The sequence below is a fragment of the Aspergillus wentii genome (assembly GCF_001890725.1).
Source record: "Aspergillus wentii DTO 134E9 unplaced genomic scaffold ASPWEscaffold_8, whole genome shotgun sequence".
In the NCBI taxonomy this organism is placed as follows: Eukaryota; Fungi; Ascomycota; class Eurotiomycetes; order Eurotiales; family Aspergillaceae; genus Aspergillus; species Aspergillus wentii.
Genome location: NW_024467839.1, coordinates 1,144,820 through 1,161,740, shown reverse-complemented (window position 1 = coordinate 1,161,740; position 16,921 = coordinate 1,144,820). Strand labels below are relative to the sequence as shown.

General features: G+C 47.5%; 7 protein-coding genes across 7 annotated transcripts; 4 read left to right on the top strand and 3 right to left on the bottom strand.

Annotated features, from left to right (window-relative positions):
• Positions 1–1,297: 1,297 nt before the first annotated feature.
• ASPWEDRAFT_688816 (HET domain-containing protein) lies at positions 1,298–3,481 on the top strand. Its single transcript, XM_040838990.1, has 2 exons — positions 1,298–1,404; positions 1,485–3,481. The coding sequence occupies exon 2, from the start codon at positions 1,535–1,537 to the stop codon at positions 3,353–3,355; it is 1,821 nt and encodes a 606-aa protein (XP_040684903.1). The 5' UTR covers positions 1,298–1,404; positions 1,485–1,534; the 3' UTR covers positions 3,356–3,481.
• A 300-nt stretch (positions 3,482–3,781) lies between these two features.
• On the top strand, positions 3,782–5,472 carry ASPWEDRAFT_45191 (uncharacterized protein). Its single transcript, XM_040836464.1, has 4 exons — positions 3,782–4,071; positions 4,126–4,331; positions 4,389–4,703; positions 4,763–5,472. Exons 1-4 carry the CDS (start codon positions 4,055–4,057, stop codon positions 5,254–5,256), a joined length of 1,032 nt encoding a protein of 343 aa, XP_040684902.1. The 5' UTR covers positions 3,782–4,054; the 3' UTR covers positions 5,257–5,472.
• Positions 5,473–6,437: 965 nt separating this feature from the next.
• Positions 6,438–8,258, top strand: ASPWEDRAFT_119448 (MDR family MFS transporter; the record flags this gene model as incomplete). Its single annotated transcript, XM_040828906.1, has 4 exons — positions 6,438–6,635; positions 6,683–6,758; positions 6,815–7,125; positions 7,179–8,258. 4 exons carry the CDS (start codon positions 6,438–6,440, stop codon positions 8,256–8,258), a joined length of 1,665 nt encoding a protein of 554 aa, XP_040684901.1.
• Positions 8,259–8,379: 121 nt separating this feature from the next.
• ASPWEDRAFT_54465 (oxidase ustYa family protein) lies at positions 8,380–9,147 on the bottom strand (the record flags this gene model as incomplete). Its single annotated transcript, XM_040838063.1, has 4 exons — positions 8,380–8,621; positions 8,675–8,774; positions 8,832–8,962; positions 9,009–9,147. The coding sequence occupies 4 exons, from the start codon at positions 9,145–9,147 to the stop codon at positions 8,380–8,382; spliced, it is 612 nt and encodes a 203-aa protein (XP_040684900.1).
• Positions 9,148–9,699: 552 nt separating this feature from the next.
• ASPWEDRAFT_45184 (uncharacterized protein) lies at positions 9,700–10,730 on the top strand. The gene is made up of 2 exons (XM_040836463.1): positions 9,700–10,441; positions 10,584–10,730. Exons 1-2 carry the CDS (start codon positions 10,138–10,140, stop codon positions 10,697–10,699), a joined length of 420 nt encoding a protein of 139 aa, XP_040684899.1. The 5' UTR covers positions 9,700–10,137; the 3' UTR covers positions 10,700–10,730.
• A 478-nt stretch (positions 10,731–11,208) lies between these two features.
• Positions 11,209–12,534, bottom strand: ASPWEDRAFT_45182 (uncharacterized protein). The gene has a single exon (XM_040836462.1). It carries the CDS (start codon positions 12,327–12,329, stop codon positions 11,415–11,417), a length of 915 nt encoding a protein of 304 aa, XP_040684898.1. The 5' UTR covers positions 12,330–12,534; the 3' UTR covers positions 11,209–11,414.
• Positions 12,535–13,368: 834 nt separating this feature from the next.
• Positions 13,369–16,898, bottom strand: ASPWEDRAFT_119969 (CDC5/polo family serine/threonine-protein kinase; the record flags this gene model as incomplete). The annotated part of the gene is made up of 3 exons (XM_040828959.1): positions 13,369–13,938; positions 13,989–16,523; positions 16,593–16,898. The coding sequence occupies 3 exons, from the start codon at positions 16,896–16,898 to the stop codon at positions 13,369–13,371; spliced, it is 3,411 nt and encodes a 1,136-aa protein (XP_040684897.1).
• Positions 16,899–16,921: the final 23 nt, after the last annotated feature.

Here is a 16,921-nt window from a genome sequence, read left to right as displayed (position 1 = left end):
CATCCATATGTTGTCGGAGTATTCGGGGTCGAGCATCGCGCATCGGGGCCATACAAAAAAGGGTTGCATGTTTGCTTGAGGATACTCCGCGGATATTTACTCTATATCGATGATAATAAGCTCGTGTCAATAGAAATGACAGAATATGAAGATAAGAATGACTGGTTCAGATCAGAAGTTGTCGATTCAACTCCGACTGTCGGCCGAAATTGCTGGATTGGGATAGAAGCGGCCCTCCATCCGCAAGTATTGGTGATGCTCACGGAACGAGGCCCTGCAAAGCTCTGTCTCCTGCTTATTGGCTCGAGATCCTTTAGTCCAAATCCACCTAGTCGCTTGTTCAACGTTTGGGTACTTTGTTCTCGTTTCCTGGGCTGAGATTTGGGGAAGTGCTGTAGTTGTGTTAGCTGGTTCTCGTGATCTCCACGAGTTTCATGATATTGAGCTCCTTCCCTTCAAATCATTTACGTGCTAGAAAGGTCTTTCTAGATTGGGGTGATGTACCAAAGCTGCTTGGCTTCTTCCTCTCCCCACTTTCATGTTTCCCTAATATAATATAAGCTTGCTATATCTTTTTAATTAAGGCAGTATAGAATTTTGTTATGCTATTCCTATTTGGAAAAGTGCTAACCTAAAGGAGGTTTAGTATGTTATAAATATCAGGTCATCTAAACCCCGCTTGTTAGGTAGACTTTGGATACCTAACGAGTCCACCGATATATTATCCCTGTTTTACCAGTCATATAAGGCCATGTGGCTTGCGATGGGCATAATAAGTATATCCAGATGAGTAGACTAGTAGGTATTTAAAAATTTTCCAATGCCAGTTTTCAGTTAGAGTATATTCAGCATTACACAGTTGGATTTCTACTAAAATGGACACTATCAGTGATTCCAAACCAATGAAAGAGCCTAAAGAGCACGTTGAAGAATTTTGTTCATTGTGCTACTGCTCCAAAGAGGGTACCCTATATTCAGCCGTCTTGGATGTATTCAAGGGAAGCTATACTATATCTCAAGAATCTCACAAGCTATTATTCCATGACAGCTGCCTGAAATGTGAAGACATCTATACTAAAGAGTTGCGAGGTATGCAGGCATATGAGGCTGGGTCATTATATACAATGTGTGAGGAGTGATTCATTTTATCCAAATTTGCATTTCAAGCTAGGAACTATCCGTGATTTACAAGAACGCTCAACCCATTGCCTGACATGTCAAATATTTGGAGAAACGGCAACTGCAATGGCAAACAATCTACGGCTTCCACTGCTGTTTGCAGTGGAATTGAAAGTCACATCATCGGGGTTTGCTCATACCGATGAAGTCTACGATTTCGTGCTTGAATTAAGTTTGAGGCCTGGTGGTTTAAGACGCCCAAACATAAGTGGTTTCTTTCGTATGGTATTCCTATTGACTAACCCGATTCCATTGTGGAAGAACTTTTCTAGATTGAGGTGAAATGAAGCTGACTTCTCCTCTAGTAATAACAGAGTTTTTGGGAACTGCACCTAGGCAATCGGGGAATAGTCTAATGTTCTTGTCAATACCATCGCCATGGGTCGATTGGAATGTCATTTCTACTTGGCTACGAGACTGTGATAGTGGTATAGACCACGAAGCTTCTTGTCATGCAGAAAAATTCTCCTTTCCGGGATTCCGTATCATCGACACAGACAAAAGATGTGTAGTTTTCGCTCCCGAATCCTGCATGTATGCAACTCTGAGCTATGTCTGGGGGGATAAAAGCGATTCACTCCAGGCAACAACAAAGAATATCACCAGCCTTGGCGCGCAAGGCTCTTTATCAAGCGAAAAGTTACAATCTGCCACAATTAATGACGCGATTGATGCCTGCTGCAGTTTGCACATCCCATTTCTCTGGGTTGATCGACTTTGCATACTGCAAGACCAAGACTCTGGCCAGAAGAAAGCTCAGCTTGACGCCATGGGTAATATATACAGCGGCTCATATGTCACACTGGTTGCAATGGCAGGAGATGATGCCACTTATGGTCTTCCCGGGGTAAATGAACGAAAGCGGTCCCCAACGTGGACTGGTCAGACTCAAGGACTACACCTTCTCGAGGTACCTTGGTATTATAAGCTTCTTAAAGGCTCGAAATGGCAAACTCGAGGGTGGACATGCCAAGAAGCAGTAATGTCCCCCAGACTGCTCCTTTTATCAGATCAAGGGACCTTCTATGAATGCCGTGGTCAGAGCAGATTTAAAAATGAAGATCACGGAAATCAACAGCAAAACTTCAAACCATCGTACTCATTATGCGAATATACCCATCTTATAGGAGAATTCACGCAGAGGGACCTTTCACACAAATCTGATATACTATATGCAATTTCCGGAATCCTGCACTCCAGATACAATCAACAGCACTTTTACGGTCTACCCTTTGATGAATTCAGCTCGGCTATTCTTTGGAAGACAACAGATGGGAAATACCCTCCAAGGCCTCAGTGTCCAACACAGGTCTTTCCATCTTGGTCTTGGTCCTCTATCGACAATGCAATAGAGGTCGACCCTCAGTTACAAGGTTACCCGGGACAAATTGTGGTATCACTGTCGCAATGGGCGATTCCATCCTTGACGAATACCCAAAGTCCATTGAACATCCTTCGCGACACGATAAGATACTTTTATATATCAGAGGAAGTAGCATTGCTTTCTGTGTTAATTGCATGGAAAGGAGGATGCTTTCCAGGCCGACTGCCGGAAGAGCTGAATGTCAAGACCACATGGGAGCAATATGTCACCATTATGCGTGATAGATGGTCTTGTCTCAGCGAGATAAGTGATGAAGCACATGGTATGTCTATGGGAGTACTACCTGCACATGATCAAGAGTTACGATTTCCATATCATCTCCAACAAGCTTGTTACGATGGTTGCATCCTGGCCTATGCCCAGTCGCGGCGTCTTCGGATTCAAATACCCGAGAATCCTCAGGATTACGTCAAGCTTTGCGATAAAAAGGGCACAATGATAGCATGGCTACAAGAAGGCACTGTTAATTGGGAGCATATTCATAATATTCCCCGTTGGAATGATGGTGCCGAATTTGATGTCTTGGCTGTGTCAATACCATCTGACATCGATGGCAGACCTTCCCCCAGTCATTTGTATAAGAAGGAAAAGCTCGCAGACTGGAAGGACTCGAAAGGAGAGCATTTATTCTATGGCAACAAGGCGTCTCGGCCATTTATTAGACTTTTTTGGGTGAGCTTGATGGTTGTGGAGACGAAGAATGGCATCAGCAAGCGTGTTGCTCTGGCAGAATCCTTTCTGAAAGTTTGGATTAAAGCAAAACCACGATTCCATACTTTTATTCTTGGATAGCTACACCTTACAAGACGACAAAAATACGAAGCCGCATTATTCTAACAATTAGAACTAAAACTTTAAGCGGCCTAGGGGGTGACTATACTGTATATAAGTAATCTAATATCTAATTAATACTCTTTAATATACTTTATAGGTACTATTAGGCTTAATAATTTTTATCGATTATCCTCCTAAATACTATTTAAATAGGTAATAGTTAAGCACTTTATAAAAAATAAGCTTTCTATAATGTTAAAATTATATTAGCTTTTCTAGTTACTTCATCCGAAGATATTATAATAATTAGCTTATATTAGTATGTTGTTTAAAATAGAAACACCGCAGCATCTATGATGAATGCTATTGGCAAGTCGAGATGCTTCGAGGTTTGGTTGTCGGTACCCGTGGCACATTTCACCCAGAATTATTCCAATAGTCCAGCGCATGCCAATACAGTCTTACTAAAAGCTCACCATATATTCAGTCGCAGCTGTATGGTATAGCAACAAGCATTTATTGCTCGCAAAGCTATTCTATCCAACTCAAGGAGAACAAGTTGCACTGGAAAGCGGGGAGTCTGACGTCAATCTGTCCCCGCGAGATTATCAATCATCGACTAGAAGTGGGGGGTAGGCTAGCTGTCAATCTCAGCCAAGATCAGACAAAAACAATCTCAACATTCGAAAGAAGCTATCCATAAAAGAACCAGCAACGATGACCAAGGTATTCATGTAAGCCTTTCTCGAAGGCTTGATTGTTTTTAATTTGGCACTGACCATTTCCAGTACTGGTGCAACGGGATATATTGGTGGGGATGCACTGGCTGTGCTGACTGCCAAACACCCCGAATTCTCGTATGCAGCCCTCGTCCGTAGCCCAGAGAAGGCAGAACAAGTGAAGGCGAAGTTTCCATCTGTTCGGATAGTCCAAGGTGACCTGGACGACTCGAGTCTATTGGAGAAAGAAAGTGCTACTGCCGATATTGTTTTGCGTGAGTCTCAATGAGCTGAGGTCAAATGAGAAAAGAAAACTGATGTTCCATCAAAAGACACTGCGGATGCCTCTGATCATGTAGGAGCTGCAAATGCCATCGCTGCAGGACTCGCAGCCGGCCACTCCAAGGAAAAGCCAGGATACTGGCTCCACACTGGCGGAACTGGCATTCTGACTTTCGAGGATTCGGACAGAAATGTCTACGGCGAAAAGAGCGAGAAGGTGTATGATGATTGGGATAAGGTGGACGAGCTTGTCAATCTGCCAGACCATGCCTTTCACCGGAATGTCGACAAAATAGTTCTGGAAACTGGAGCAAAGACATCAGATGTGGTAAAAACAGCGCTTGTCTGCCCACCAACCATATATGGTAAGTATCTTTTTCTTTCTATCCTTGACTTTAAGATTCCACATGCTTATCATAGCCAGGTCGGGGTCGTGGTCCATGCTCTCAACGCGGTCGCCAGGTCTACGAGATGGCTACGGTGACTCTGAAATTGAAGAAGGGACCTATCATCGGCGGCGGGCAATCACTCTGGAACAACGTCCACGTTCACGATCTCAGTGACGTGTACTCTCTTCTCGTGGATGCTGCAATTCAGGGCCGTAATGACGACGGGCTTTGGGGTGCCAACGCATATTATCTAACTGAGAATGGCGAGCATCGCTGGGGAGATTTGGCTCTGTCCACCGCCGAAGCCGCTGCAAAGCTGGGTTACATCCCACAGGGCAAGGCAGAGACTATTGACTTGGAAGATGCAAAGAAATATGCGGGCTTCGAGTCTCTCAGTTGGGGTATGAATTCAAGAGGCCGTGCACAGCGTGCTCGCCATCTCTTGGATTGGAAACCGTCTCGGCCTAGTCTGGTCAGCGAGCTTCCAACTATCGTTCGCAGCGAATATGAGCGTCTGCAGAAGCAGTAAGCCGGCGTGGTTGGATTGGTGATATGACTGGGTATCATTGCATATTGTACAGCCATGCGGCTCAACAGAGCTGCATCTGTAGATAGAGAATTATTGGAGTTCCACAACAAATCATAGCTTCTATAGCATCTAGCCATAGGTTAAACCTGATATGAGATATCTGCTGCCCAATCTTCCTCTAGCGTGCCGTGCTAAGTGTTGGTATTTGAGTGTCTTTGAATTCTTCCGGGGTTTGTGGTCGAATTCCCTACATTAGTTGAGAAGTCAAATGATAAAACTGGAAGCGCGAGGGATAACACCGAGCCATTATATTCATTCAGCTTCAATAACCGGTGCTGATTAGAGGATCAACTGCTGATACCCAAGCAAACGTGAAATCCCTCAGTTCAGAAAGAATGACAACAATGGCGACACTCAGGTGATAGCAGAGTGAGCATGAGGGATTTATCGAGATCCACCAAAAAACTGTCGAGTCGGCGTCACGTTGGGCCGCGTGCCGATTGCCTAATCGGGCGTTGGAAGATCGGTGAGTGAAATAGTTCGTGCAGATACACTGGATTGTACCTTAACTGTAGCTTATTTTACAGTTAAAGGGTGGAATATAAACAACCTAGTTGAATAAAATAAGCATTTTTCTAGTCCATGCTTTTATATTACTTCAATCACGATTAATTCTCCGATGCAAAGTAAGAGTAGATTAATACTGAGCTAGTTTTCAACCCTATTCAATTATTCTTAATGGTGAGTACAAATGCAAGCCGTGGTTTTCTACTTATCTAGAGCGTCTTCAGTTTATGTAGATATGAAATGGAGATTGAATCAATCTTCTCGACAAACACAGCACCAGATCTGATTACACTATCTGATCCCGTAGTAAAGAGTAATTGCACCGCGTGCCGTTGAGTCGGGCTCAAATTGGACCGAGTCTTGGCACGACGGTTTCCTGTTTGGACGATCTCGAAGCTAGCAATACGAAGATCCTTCAAACATGTCTCCCTTTTGGAAAACCACCTCGTATCAATGGAGCAACTTTGGCCCTCTGTCATCTTCGATTTGTCGAGATACTGATATTCAAAGTGTGATTCATTCAGATCACATTTCATCAGACGCCATGTATATAATGGGGGTCTCGTTTAACGAGCAACACTGGAGATTCATCAGTGTTCAGCCTCTATAACAAAATGGCAGAAACAGGGGCCAGAAGTCAACAACCGACGGATAACCAAAATCCTGTTCTATCTTCAGCATCATCCACCAAAAATGACTCGGTTCCTGAAGAGTTCGCCTTGGGAAGACGGGGTATCTTGGTCTTCTCTACTCTGTCTATCCTCGCTTTGATGGCCGCCTTAGATGGCACATCGCTTTCCGTCGCGTTGCCTGTGAGTATTAGCCTCTCAAATCCATGGTACAACGCTGATGAGAACAGATCATCTCACAAAAGCTAAAAGGAACGGCAATTGAGGCATTCTGGAGCGGAACTGCTTTTCTACTTTCCTCGACTGGTATGGCATGGCACGAGCAGATAAATAGATTACTGGAAAACACTAACCATTCTTAGTTTTCCAACCAAGTTTTGCTTCTTTCTCCAACATCTTTGGTCGACGACCGCTAGTTCTGACGGCTATCTTGCTGTTCTTCGTGGGCACCGTGGTGGCAGCCGTATCCAAAAACTTCACATACATGCTCGTGGGTCGATCAATTCAAGGCGTCGGAGGTGGTGGAATCCTCGCTCTGAGTGAAGTTATTGTCACGGATCTCGTACCACTCAGACTTCGGGGACAGTATTTCGGAATTTTGTCTGCCATGTGGAGTGTGGGTTCAGTGACTGGACCTATACTGGGAGGAGGGTTCTCACAAGATGTAACCTGGGTATGTAATCTAATCTCCATTTTCGGAAAAGCTGGGCTAATACAGAATGTCAGCGTTGGATATTCTATATCAACTTCCCTTTCATTGGGGTTGGGGTGGTGTTTGTACTTCTCTTTCTCAAGCTCAACATTATCCCAAGCTCTCTGGCAGAGAAACTCCGTCGCATTGATTATGTTGGCACGACGCTATTCGTGGGCAGCATATCTTCCTTCCTGATTCCTCTAACGTGGGGTGGTGTTCTGTATGATTGGGACTCGTGGCGTACACTCGTCCCTCTGATTATCGGCGCCGTCGGCCTCATTGTCTTTGGGCTTTATGAATATTTCATCGCAGCTGATCCCATCATTCCTCCCAAGATATTCCAGAACCGGACAGCAACTGTCACATTCATCGGCAGTCTTCTACAAGGATTGGTCCTTTGGTGTGTTCTATACTACCTCCCGTTGTACTACCAAGCCGTGAAGGAGTATAGTCCCATCCTTTCCGGTGTTGCCCTGTTCCCTGAGAGTCTCACAGTAGCCCCCAGCGCGATGGTGGTTGGCTTCCTATGCACGAAATTCGGCCGATACCGATGGGCCATCTGGGCGGGCTGGGCCTTGTCGACATTAGGGCTGGGGTTGATCTGTCTGATCAAACCGGACAGCAGCGTGCCGGCTTGGATATTTCTCAACCTCGTCCCCGGACTAGGACTAGGATTTCTTTTCCCCTCATTGGGCTTTGCCGTACAAGCCTCCGCAACCAATGACAATCTCGCAATCGCAGTGGCTATGTTTAGCTTCTTCCGTGCTCTAGGCCAGGCTGTCGGGGTTGCGATTGGCGGTGTGGTATTCCAGAACCGCATGTACGCCAACCTGCTCAAGTACCCAACTCTGGCGCCCATGGCAGACCCATACAGTCAGGATGCAGCTGGTCTAGTGCAGATTATCAAGGCTACGCCGTGGGGTATTGAGAAGATGCAGCTCAAGGAAGCGTACACGGACAGTCTCCGGATTGTCTGGGCGGTCTGCTGCGCTGTGTCCGGGGTTGCATTCTTGCTGAGCTTTTGGACTGAAAGATATGATTTGAATCAGGCTTTGGAAAGCAAACAGGGTCTTCGCAGTGAGACCATTCCTGATGAAGAAGGATTGAAATGATTCTACTCTTTCTATGACTTTCTGTATTAATAGACTCACTACTCTTTAAACATAAACTAGATACATAATGCATGATTATTTTTAACACAACTCATTATAGACATATTCTACTTTACTAAAATCAAGGCATCTCTTCATAAATCCTATCCCCCTCAGCAGGGGGTTCCAAGTAATCGTGCGGCACATTCTCAGGCACCTGGTGTGCCTCTGCAAATCGCCGAACGGCATCATAATCACGACATTTGTGGACAGTGTTAAAATCGACGAATGCTTCCGGGTTGTCAGGATAAATCCACACCTGGCCCAAAACGCCAATATCGACGTTGCACATGAGTTGCTGGCGGATGATATCGAGGCAGTGTGCTAGATACTATATTAGTCGTTTTCTCAGAGGAAGAGGTTCAATGTATACGCACTTGTGTGACGACGGACAACGTAGTCGTTATTTGAGAATGCGCCTTCGCCTTTGGCATGGTAGTAATCGTAGTTGTAGTAGAGGGTTTGACGGAGGAGATTCTAATATTATCAGTATATGGCTCCATACCCACTTGGAGATAACGAGATTATACTCACCAAACAGTGCAGATGGTGAAGACCCTCGACATTCCCCGGAAATCCACCACCGTATTTCTCCTTGATCTTGACCTGATCATGCGCGATGCCGGTTTTTTCAGCGAGGTCCATTGGGACAACGAGAGGTCGGTCTGTATCAGTTAGAGGAGCTCCTCAGGACATTGTGAAAATGCATACAGTCGATTCCAAGTGCTGACCAGGCGGCGTCAACTTCTGGTGATGCGTCTTGACGGTAGATGTTCTCCTTCATTAGGGACCCATTATACAGCTGATCGTGGTATGTGATTCCGACTTCTTTCATCACGGGGGCTATCATCATTAGTCTTCAATTGATACAATTGAGGTAGAGTATTCTTACAGTAGTTGGAGACGTGTGGTGCACAGAGGCCATCGAGGTTGATATCTCCCCGCCAGGTAATTCCAGCTATGGCTCCTAGCAACACAAGAATACCACCTACGAAGGCGTAGGCAAAATAGATTCCTACTTGATGCCATTTGCTTGGTGTTTTGGGACGAGTCCAGGGCTGTGAGTCTTCGGAGAGAAGGCTTTTGTGGGATTCTGATTCTGCGTCTGCAGACACTTTTTGGTATAGAGGGGCCATTGTCAAGGAAGAGTTAGAATGAGGAAAAAGTAAAGCATGGAGAAGGAAGAATCAAAGTGACGAAAGTGAGAATAAAAGTGAATGTAGATATTCACGTGCCAGGCTGCCATACTAAAAAAGAACGCTTGTGCTGCATGTACAGTAAGTGCACGGCCAGCTGTCCAGTCAGGCCACCCGACGACAACACTTCGCCAGTACCCCGCCTCGACTCAGTCCAGCCAATTTCCATCGACTGCAAGACCTCACTGCAAACGTATTTGTTATGTTACATCTACCCTCCATGTGACAGGCAGACGGTAGCACAAGGCCGCCACCTCAGCGGAAATCACGGATATGGCTCGATCGAACGGTAACCCACGCCATGACGCCGATTGGGAACCATAGAGGCTGAAGGGTACCGTGATGGCTTCGAACAAACACCGAGAATACGGTGTGTAGAACAGGCTGACTAGAGCTGACTGTTGTTGCAGTTACTTTGCAGTTACTTGCATATTGATTCTCTGATCGCGTCAAGTTGTACTATTTCTATATGAAATGATGCTATTCGGACAAGCAAGTACAGGCGACGACTTTATTGTATAAATATGGCCATGTATCCTGTGGCTTTGGGGAATCATCAACAACAACAAACTCAATCAGTCAGACAATCATCTGATCCTTCAATCGGTCAATCAATTCATTGATCACCAACTTTCTCAAGCATCATGCGTTTCTCCAAGCTCATTCTCCTGGGTGCTCCCCTCCTCGCCAACGCTCTCCCCACTCCGGATGAGCAGGCCTCTTCTTCCTCTGACGCTGCCGCTGCCGACTACGGTAAATACAGTCCGTATGGCACCTACCACAGCTACAATGGCAAGCGCGATGAAGCCAAGGACTATGGTAGCTACAGCCCATATGACACCTACGGCTCTTACAAGAGAGACGAAGACGCCGCTGTGAAGGACTATGGCAGCTACTCTCCCTACGACACCTACGGCTCGTACAAGAGAGATGAAGCCGCTGACTACGGTAAATACAGTCCTTACGGCACCTACCACAGCTACAACGGCAAGAGAGACGAAGCTGCCGATTATGGCAAATACAGTCCTTATGGAACATACCACAGCTACAACGGCAAGCGAGATGAGGCCGCCGGATACGGTAAATACAGTCCTTATGGAACATACCACAGCTACAATGGCAAGAGAGACGAAACCAAGGACTACGGTAGCTACAGCCCGTATGACACCTACGGCTCTTACAAGAGAGATGAAGACGCCGCCGTGAAGGACTACGGCAGCTACTCTCCCTATGACACCTACGGCTCGTACAAGAGAGACGAAGCCGCTGACTACGGTAAATACAGTCCTTACGGCACCTACCACAGCTACAATGGCAAGAGAGATGAGGCCAAGGACTATGGTAGCTACACCCCCTACGACAACTATGGCTCTTATAAACGCGAAGAGGCTGCCGCCGATGACGCTGCCGGATACACTGAATACGGAACCTACCACAGCTATGATGGCAAGCGTGACGAGGCCAAGGACTATGGCAGCTACACCCCCTACGACAACTATGGCTCCTACAAGCGTGAGGAGGCCGCCGCCGATGATGCTGCCGGATACACTGAGTACGGAACCTACCACAGCTACGATGGTAAGAGAGATGAGGCATCTACTGATGATGCTGCTGGGTACACCGAGTATGGAACTTACCACAGCTACGATGGCAAGAAGGAGTAATTGTGAGTATAGCGTTGATGATCCATTTATGTATATGCTAACGCATTCCAGTCGATGAACCTCGAAACCCCATCTTTGATCTCATCATCACTGCCTGAGACATGAATATCGCATAAGATTGTTTGAAAGAGTGCTCCATGTTGGAGGAATGACGGTTACCGGCCAAAATATTTACGGTCCTTATTATTAGTTTAGTCTAGTTTATTTTGAATTAATGTCTTTATTCGTATTATAGCCCACCCATCCATATACACTTCCTATATTCCCCTAATCACTGTCTTAATCCCCTCTCCTCTCATGGTCGTCTCCCACGCGTCTGCTGCCTTCTCAAACGGCACCACCTTGGTGATAAACCGTCCAACAAGGATCTTCTTGGCCACAACCAGTTGCAAGCCCAGTTTGAAATCCCCCGGTCCATATCGAAAACATCCCCGCAGCATAATCTCCTTCTCCGCCACCGCACCGATGGGGAAATCCATGCATCTCTTCCCCATGCCCGTCTGGACAAACACCCCTCCAACCCGTATAGCATGAATCCCAGTCCGTACGCAGGAAGCGGCACCGGTGGCTTCAATGACGACATCAAACCCAGGAATATCCCCCTCTTCTTCTCGAGGATCATGTTCTTCCAGTAATCGTAGAGCCGTGTCCTCCGAGGTCATGAAAGAATCCGGCTTGAACGCTCGAAAATCAACATACCCCGTCGAATCAGAAACAACTATCCCCCGCGCAAATTCCAGCTTCTCCTCATTTATATCCACCGAGACGATCATTCTGGCTCCGAATTCCCTCGCCACAGCCGCACAGAGTATGCCCACCGTCCCGGCCCCAAACACCACCACTTTATCCCCAGGCTTAACCCCCACCTGTCGCACCGAATGCACCGCGACTGCCAACGGCTCCAGCAAAACAGCCTCATCCAGCCCCATCGTCCCCTCGGGGATCTTGTAGCAGTAATCCGCAGGCAGCTTGAAGAACCGCGTCAACGTCCCGTGACAGCGCATCGGGACAGCCGCAAACATCATCGACGGACAGAGGTTATAGCGTCCCCTTTTACAGCACGGACAGATCCGACACGGATAGCCTGGTTCCAGGGCGACGCGGTCTCCGGGCTGCAGGGTGGTTACTTTCTCGCCGACTTTGTGGATGATTCCTGATGCTTCATGGCCCATGACGATAGGGTCGGATTGAGAGACGAAACTCTTGACGCCGCCATGAAGCCAGAAATGTACCTAGTCCCCAGAGCGTAACTGTTAGCCTCGTGCACGCATGTACCTTGAGGTTTTCGGAAATTTCAATATGAAATAAATACGTCACTCCCGCAAACACCATTATAAGCCACTTGGATAATCACATCGGTTGGATCTTCGATTTCAGGCACAGGGCGATCTTCATATCTTGCATCTCCGGGTCCGTAAAGCAGGCAGGAGGGATTTTGCATTTCAGGTATCGGTATGGGCTCCATATTTCTTTTGCATGTGGTGTTGTGGATGGGTATCTATTAGTTCTTGGTTGCCAGTTGATACTGGTTCAGATGGGCATTACCCCGCCTGACGTCCTCCATATTGTCCGGGCATTACCGGTGTTTCTGTATACGTTACTTCTATTTACGACATGAGAACTTGTATACCAACTTGGGCTGTGAGCTATGAAGGATCATTAGGCTGTGGTATATACATCTCATCCAAGGCTGACAGTAGCCCCAATCCAGCCTTGTCAATCTCACCATTTAAGCTTGAATCCTTCTTGGATCCTTCGCAACCCCTCAGTAAGCTTCACCATCATATGCATAATCTCAATTCTTCAGGATGGATGCCTGCTTTTGCTGCTCCCGTTGCATCATCTTCTACCACATCACCTGCTCGTGTCACAATAACGATGTGGCGCACAGGAATCGTACAGCATTGACCATATCGATTGGGTGATTCGATAGCAATCAATTTGTATGTTGTACAATAGAATAACCTCATCCTTGCGGTGCAACAGGGCGGAGGAGCGAGAGAAGATATAGAGCATTTGGCCGAATACTACCTTGACATATTCCAACCCCGCCTTCTTGTTACTTCCCTTATGAAAGAACATATAATCACTGAATTATAATAGGATTCATCTTATTCAAACCTTCAAAAACTGAAACCAAACACCAGTACCCCAATTCATGTCATCATAAAGTAGTAAACCAATAAACAACTGTAAACAAATCCAAAGCAACTAGGGGTGTCCTCCCAATGCCCGCAATCGCTCCCTCAACGCATTGACCTCACGATCATGGTCAACCTCCATTTTCTTCTCCTTCAAGGACACGGATCGATACTCTCCATCGCCTCCAGGAGCTCCCACTGTGACCCAAACAAACTTCCCTCCACTTCCTCCAGGCTGCGGCCGCTCTTGGGTGCCTTCCCAGAAGATCTCCTGCGACATAGAGACTCCCTCAGTAGATGACTTGGGCTGGGATGATCGACCACCGAGCCTGCCTTGCTTAATCCAGCCCTTGATCACGTCCTTGATGAAGCTGACCTTCGGCAAGAACGAGTTGGCCTCCAAAACATCGCGCAATCTTTCATCGGCCACGCTAGAAGACAACCCATGAGCAACTGCAATGAACGTGGTAGCGTCATCCGACGTGACGGCCCGAGTATCAAATCCAGATGGGTGCATTCGGCCCTTTGCGGTGAGATAGCGTGCCGCAGAAGGTGAAAGGTGGTAGAAGTCAATCCACGGTGATGAAGTCCTCGAGCGACCTGGCGAGATAACAAGCTTGGTGTGGTCTGGGAAATTGAACTGGAGAAATAGTTAGAAAAAAGCATAGCAACAAAAAAAGAGAAGCATACCTGGAAAGCTCCATCCCCAAACCCCCAAACACCCACATTACCCAAGCGCTGGTAGAACTTGATAAATTGGCCGAAGCTATCAGTGACCGTCTCATCCTCGGCAAGTTCATCATCACCATGTCTGCCCAATGACCCAATCATATACTTGCCAAACTGGTCAACCAGTTTGACCCGCTTGATCTTCTCTGCATCTGCCCGCGCACATTCCACGCCGGAGTTTGTGCGGACCTTGATACCTGCGCTGGAGGAACCACTCTTCACTTCAAAAACTGATGGCTGAATCAACGCTCGTCGAATGGCGGCTCGGCCTCCCGAAGGATCATGCTCGCAGTTTTCGTAGAACTCGACTGATTTGCCGTTACGAGGTACAAGTTGGTCCGCTTCCGAGTAAGCATATCGGCCTTCTTCTGGCTTCTCGAGGGTTCGGGCCTTGCGGCGGATGTGTCGTTCTCCATCACGGAGAACAACACCGCTAGCCGGCTGCCCATTCTCGGCTTTGAACACACATCCCACACTGCCATCATCGAGGACATACCCAATTCCATATCGGTTAGTATAGTCAACCCATTTTATGACGTATGCGTGTGGGGCTCTTCTTGTTGTCCGACGGCGAGCGGATGGGTTGGGAACAAGACTGGCAAGCATGAGACGGAGATCTGCATTGACCTCTTCGACGGATGTCCGTGGAAGAACATCGCATTTATCCTGCTTGTGAAATAGAGGGTGTATGCCTAATGTTGACCGTGGCTTACTGCCTGGTGAGGATGTTGTTTTGCTGTCTGACCGGCTTAGCCCCTGCGATCGAGATTCAGGCCTTGCGGGTCTATTTTCCTCAACAGTCTCGTCTCTGGGCTTTTCTTTCGGTAATACCCGCTCCTCTTCTTTCTTCTTGGGGGCATCCCTGATTTCCATCTTCGACGACTGGCGCGAAGGCTCTCTTGTTCGAGACGGCAATTCTGTCGATGTTGCGGATGAAGCTCGCTCACCCACGGCCGGCATTGGATGCAGTTTCTCTTGACTAGCAGCCTCGAGCCTCCGAGACTGGGAGCGTGTCTTGCCCACGGTCAACATGCCAGGTGCAGTAGTCGATTTAGGCACTTGCGGCGCAATGTTCTTATCCAGGTCACGTAGTGATCCCGAGTATGATGCAGCGACTCCCCTTCTTGTACGGATGGGTCGTTCTGCTAAACCTCTAGTCGGGAGCGGAGCCACGTCGGCGTCGAATTCCTTTGCCTCGGGCACAGGTGGAACGTCAGGAGCAGGGGGGTCACAAAGGGCAGTAATTTTTCGAACAGAGCTTCTACCCGTGAGAGCCTGCTGTCGAAGTGTTGCTGCATGACTTTGAGACTCCTTGCGCCTCTGCTGAGCAGCAGCCAGAGCAGCCTGTGTCCTCGACAGAGAAGAAGCATTGCTTCGAAGAGACACGCTGCGCTTCCCTGAGAGAACGCTGCTGTCTATTGAGGAATCGTCTCTACGGACTGGCAGGGTTGATTCTGGGGCACTCCAGTCTCCGTCGACATAGTGGGGGTACTTATAGACAAAGTCTTCAGGCAGTGGAATTACCGGCTGTAACCCTTTCTCTTCCTCGGCAATGCATTCAGCATACGCGGATTTGGAACAGTTCTTGCCTGTAGATCGACGAGCAGTGCCATCCGGCTTCCTTCCCACGCCACAGAGGCTGTAGAATGCAGCCTTACACGAGGGGTAACGCTGACCGGGATCGTCGACATTGTCTATATAACCCAATAGCCTCTCATCGTGATCCAAGCTATAACCAAGTATCATCCGATCACCACGGGGTTCAGTAGACTTCAGCCAGACTGGTTTGGCAAACCGGCATGCTGGGTCCAATTGTCGGGGAATACACCCATCGTACATATTGAAAAATGGATGCTCAACAATGTCGTCTGGGTCGGGGCGTTCATTTTCTGATAGATTAAGACAGGAGCTGACCAACCATTTCGCTTCTTCAGGGATATGGTTGGCACACTCCTGGTCTTTGGGCCAGACGTAGGTCAGATTCCTAACCTTCTTGTATATCTCCTCTTGTGTCTTTGACTGGAATGGGGGATAACCAGTGAGCATGGCAAAGCATATGACCCCTAATGACCAAATATCGACTTTCTGAGTATGTCCGCCTTTGCTTCGATCCAGAACCTCGGGCGCAATATAATTGGGCGTTCCACATAGTGTTCTTCTTCGCTTCTCATCCTTTTCGGATACGATAATGGCCGCTAAACCAAAGTCTCCCACTTTCATATCCATGTTGCGATCCAGAAAAAGGTTCCCCATCTTAAGGTCTCGATGAGCCACGTTCCGCTTATGAAGATATTTCACGGCACCGCAAAGTTGAATCATCAACCTTCGCACTTCCGGCAAACTCAAACATTTTCTCTTCCGCACCATGTCCATCACCGAGCCATTGGGGCACAATTCTAGGATCACGTAGGTACTGCTTTCAAAAGCGAATGCGCGGTGGAATTGTACAATGTGGGGGTGTCGCATTTTGGAGTGGATCTGAAGCTCGGTTCGAAACTGTTGCAAGAATGTCGTCAGTATGCGCTTCATCAGAACTCTTGGGGCAATCCAGATCTAGATGAATACCTTTTCCTCCATCTTTTTCTGGCCCATATCAGACTTGACCACTTTCATCGCATATACACGTCCATTGCGAGACAGCGCTCCTTCATAGCAAACCGCAAACCCTCCCTTTCCAAGAAATGCTCCGGTAGAGTATCGCTCGCCATCCTCTTCAGGTTCTGTAACTATCGACGGTGGTGGGGGCGCATGGTTTTTCGAGGATGAGGCTTTTTGAGCGGCGGCAGCTGCATTCTTATCCAACACTTTTCGTTCCATGGCCACCTTTGGCTTAATCATTTGATTTGTCGACCGCGGTGACAATGCTTCCATTTTGAATATGCGATAGATTTTTG

Coding starts and splice junctions, on each gene's coding strand:
- ASPWEDRAFT_688816 (XM_040838990.1), top strand. CDS start 1,535: ATGTTCTTGTCAATACCATCGCCATGGGTCGATTGGAATGTCATTTCT.
- ASPWEDRAFT_45191 (XM_040836464.1), top strand. Junction 4,332..4,388: donor TACTGCCGATATTGTTTTGC/GTGAGTCTCAAT, acceptor TTCCATCAAAAG/ACACTGCGGATGCCTCTGAT. Junction 4,704..4,762: donor CTGCCCACCAACCATATATG/GTAAGTATCTTT, acceptor TATCATAGCCAG/GTCGGGGTCGTGGTCCATGC.
- ASPWEDRAFT_45184 (XM_040836463.1), top strand. CDS start 10,138: ATGCGTTTCTCCAAGCTCATTCTCCTGGGTGCTCCCCTCCTCGCCAAC. Junction 10,442..10,583: donor AGATGAAGCCGCTGACTACG/GTAAATACAGTC, acceptor CGGTAAATACAG/TCCTTATGGAACATACCACA.
- ASPWEDRAFT_45182 (XM_040836462.1), bottom strand. CDS start 12,329: ATGGGCCATGAAGCATCAGGAATCATCCACAAAGTCGGCGAGAAAGTA.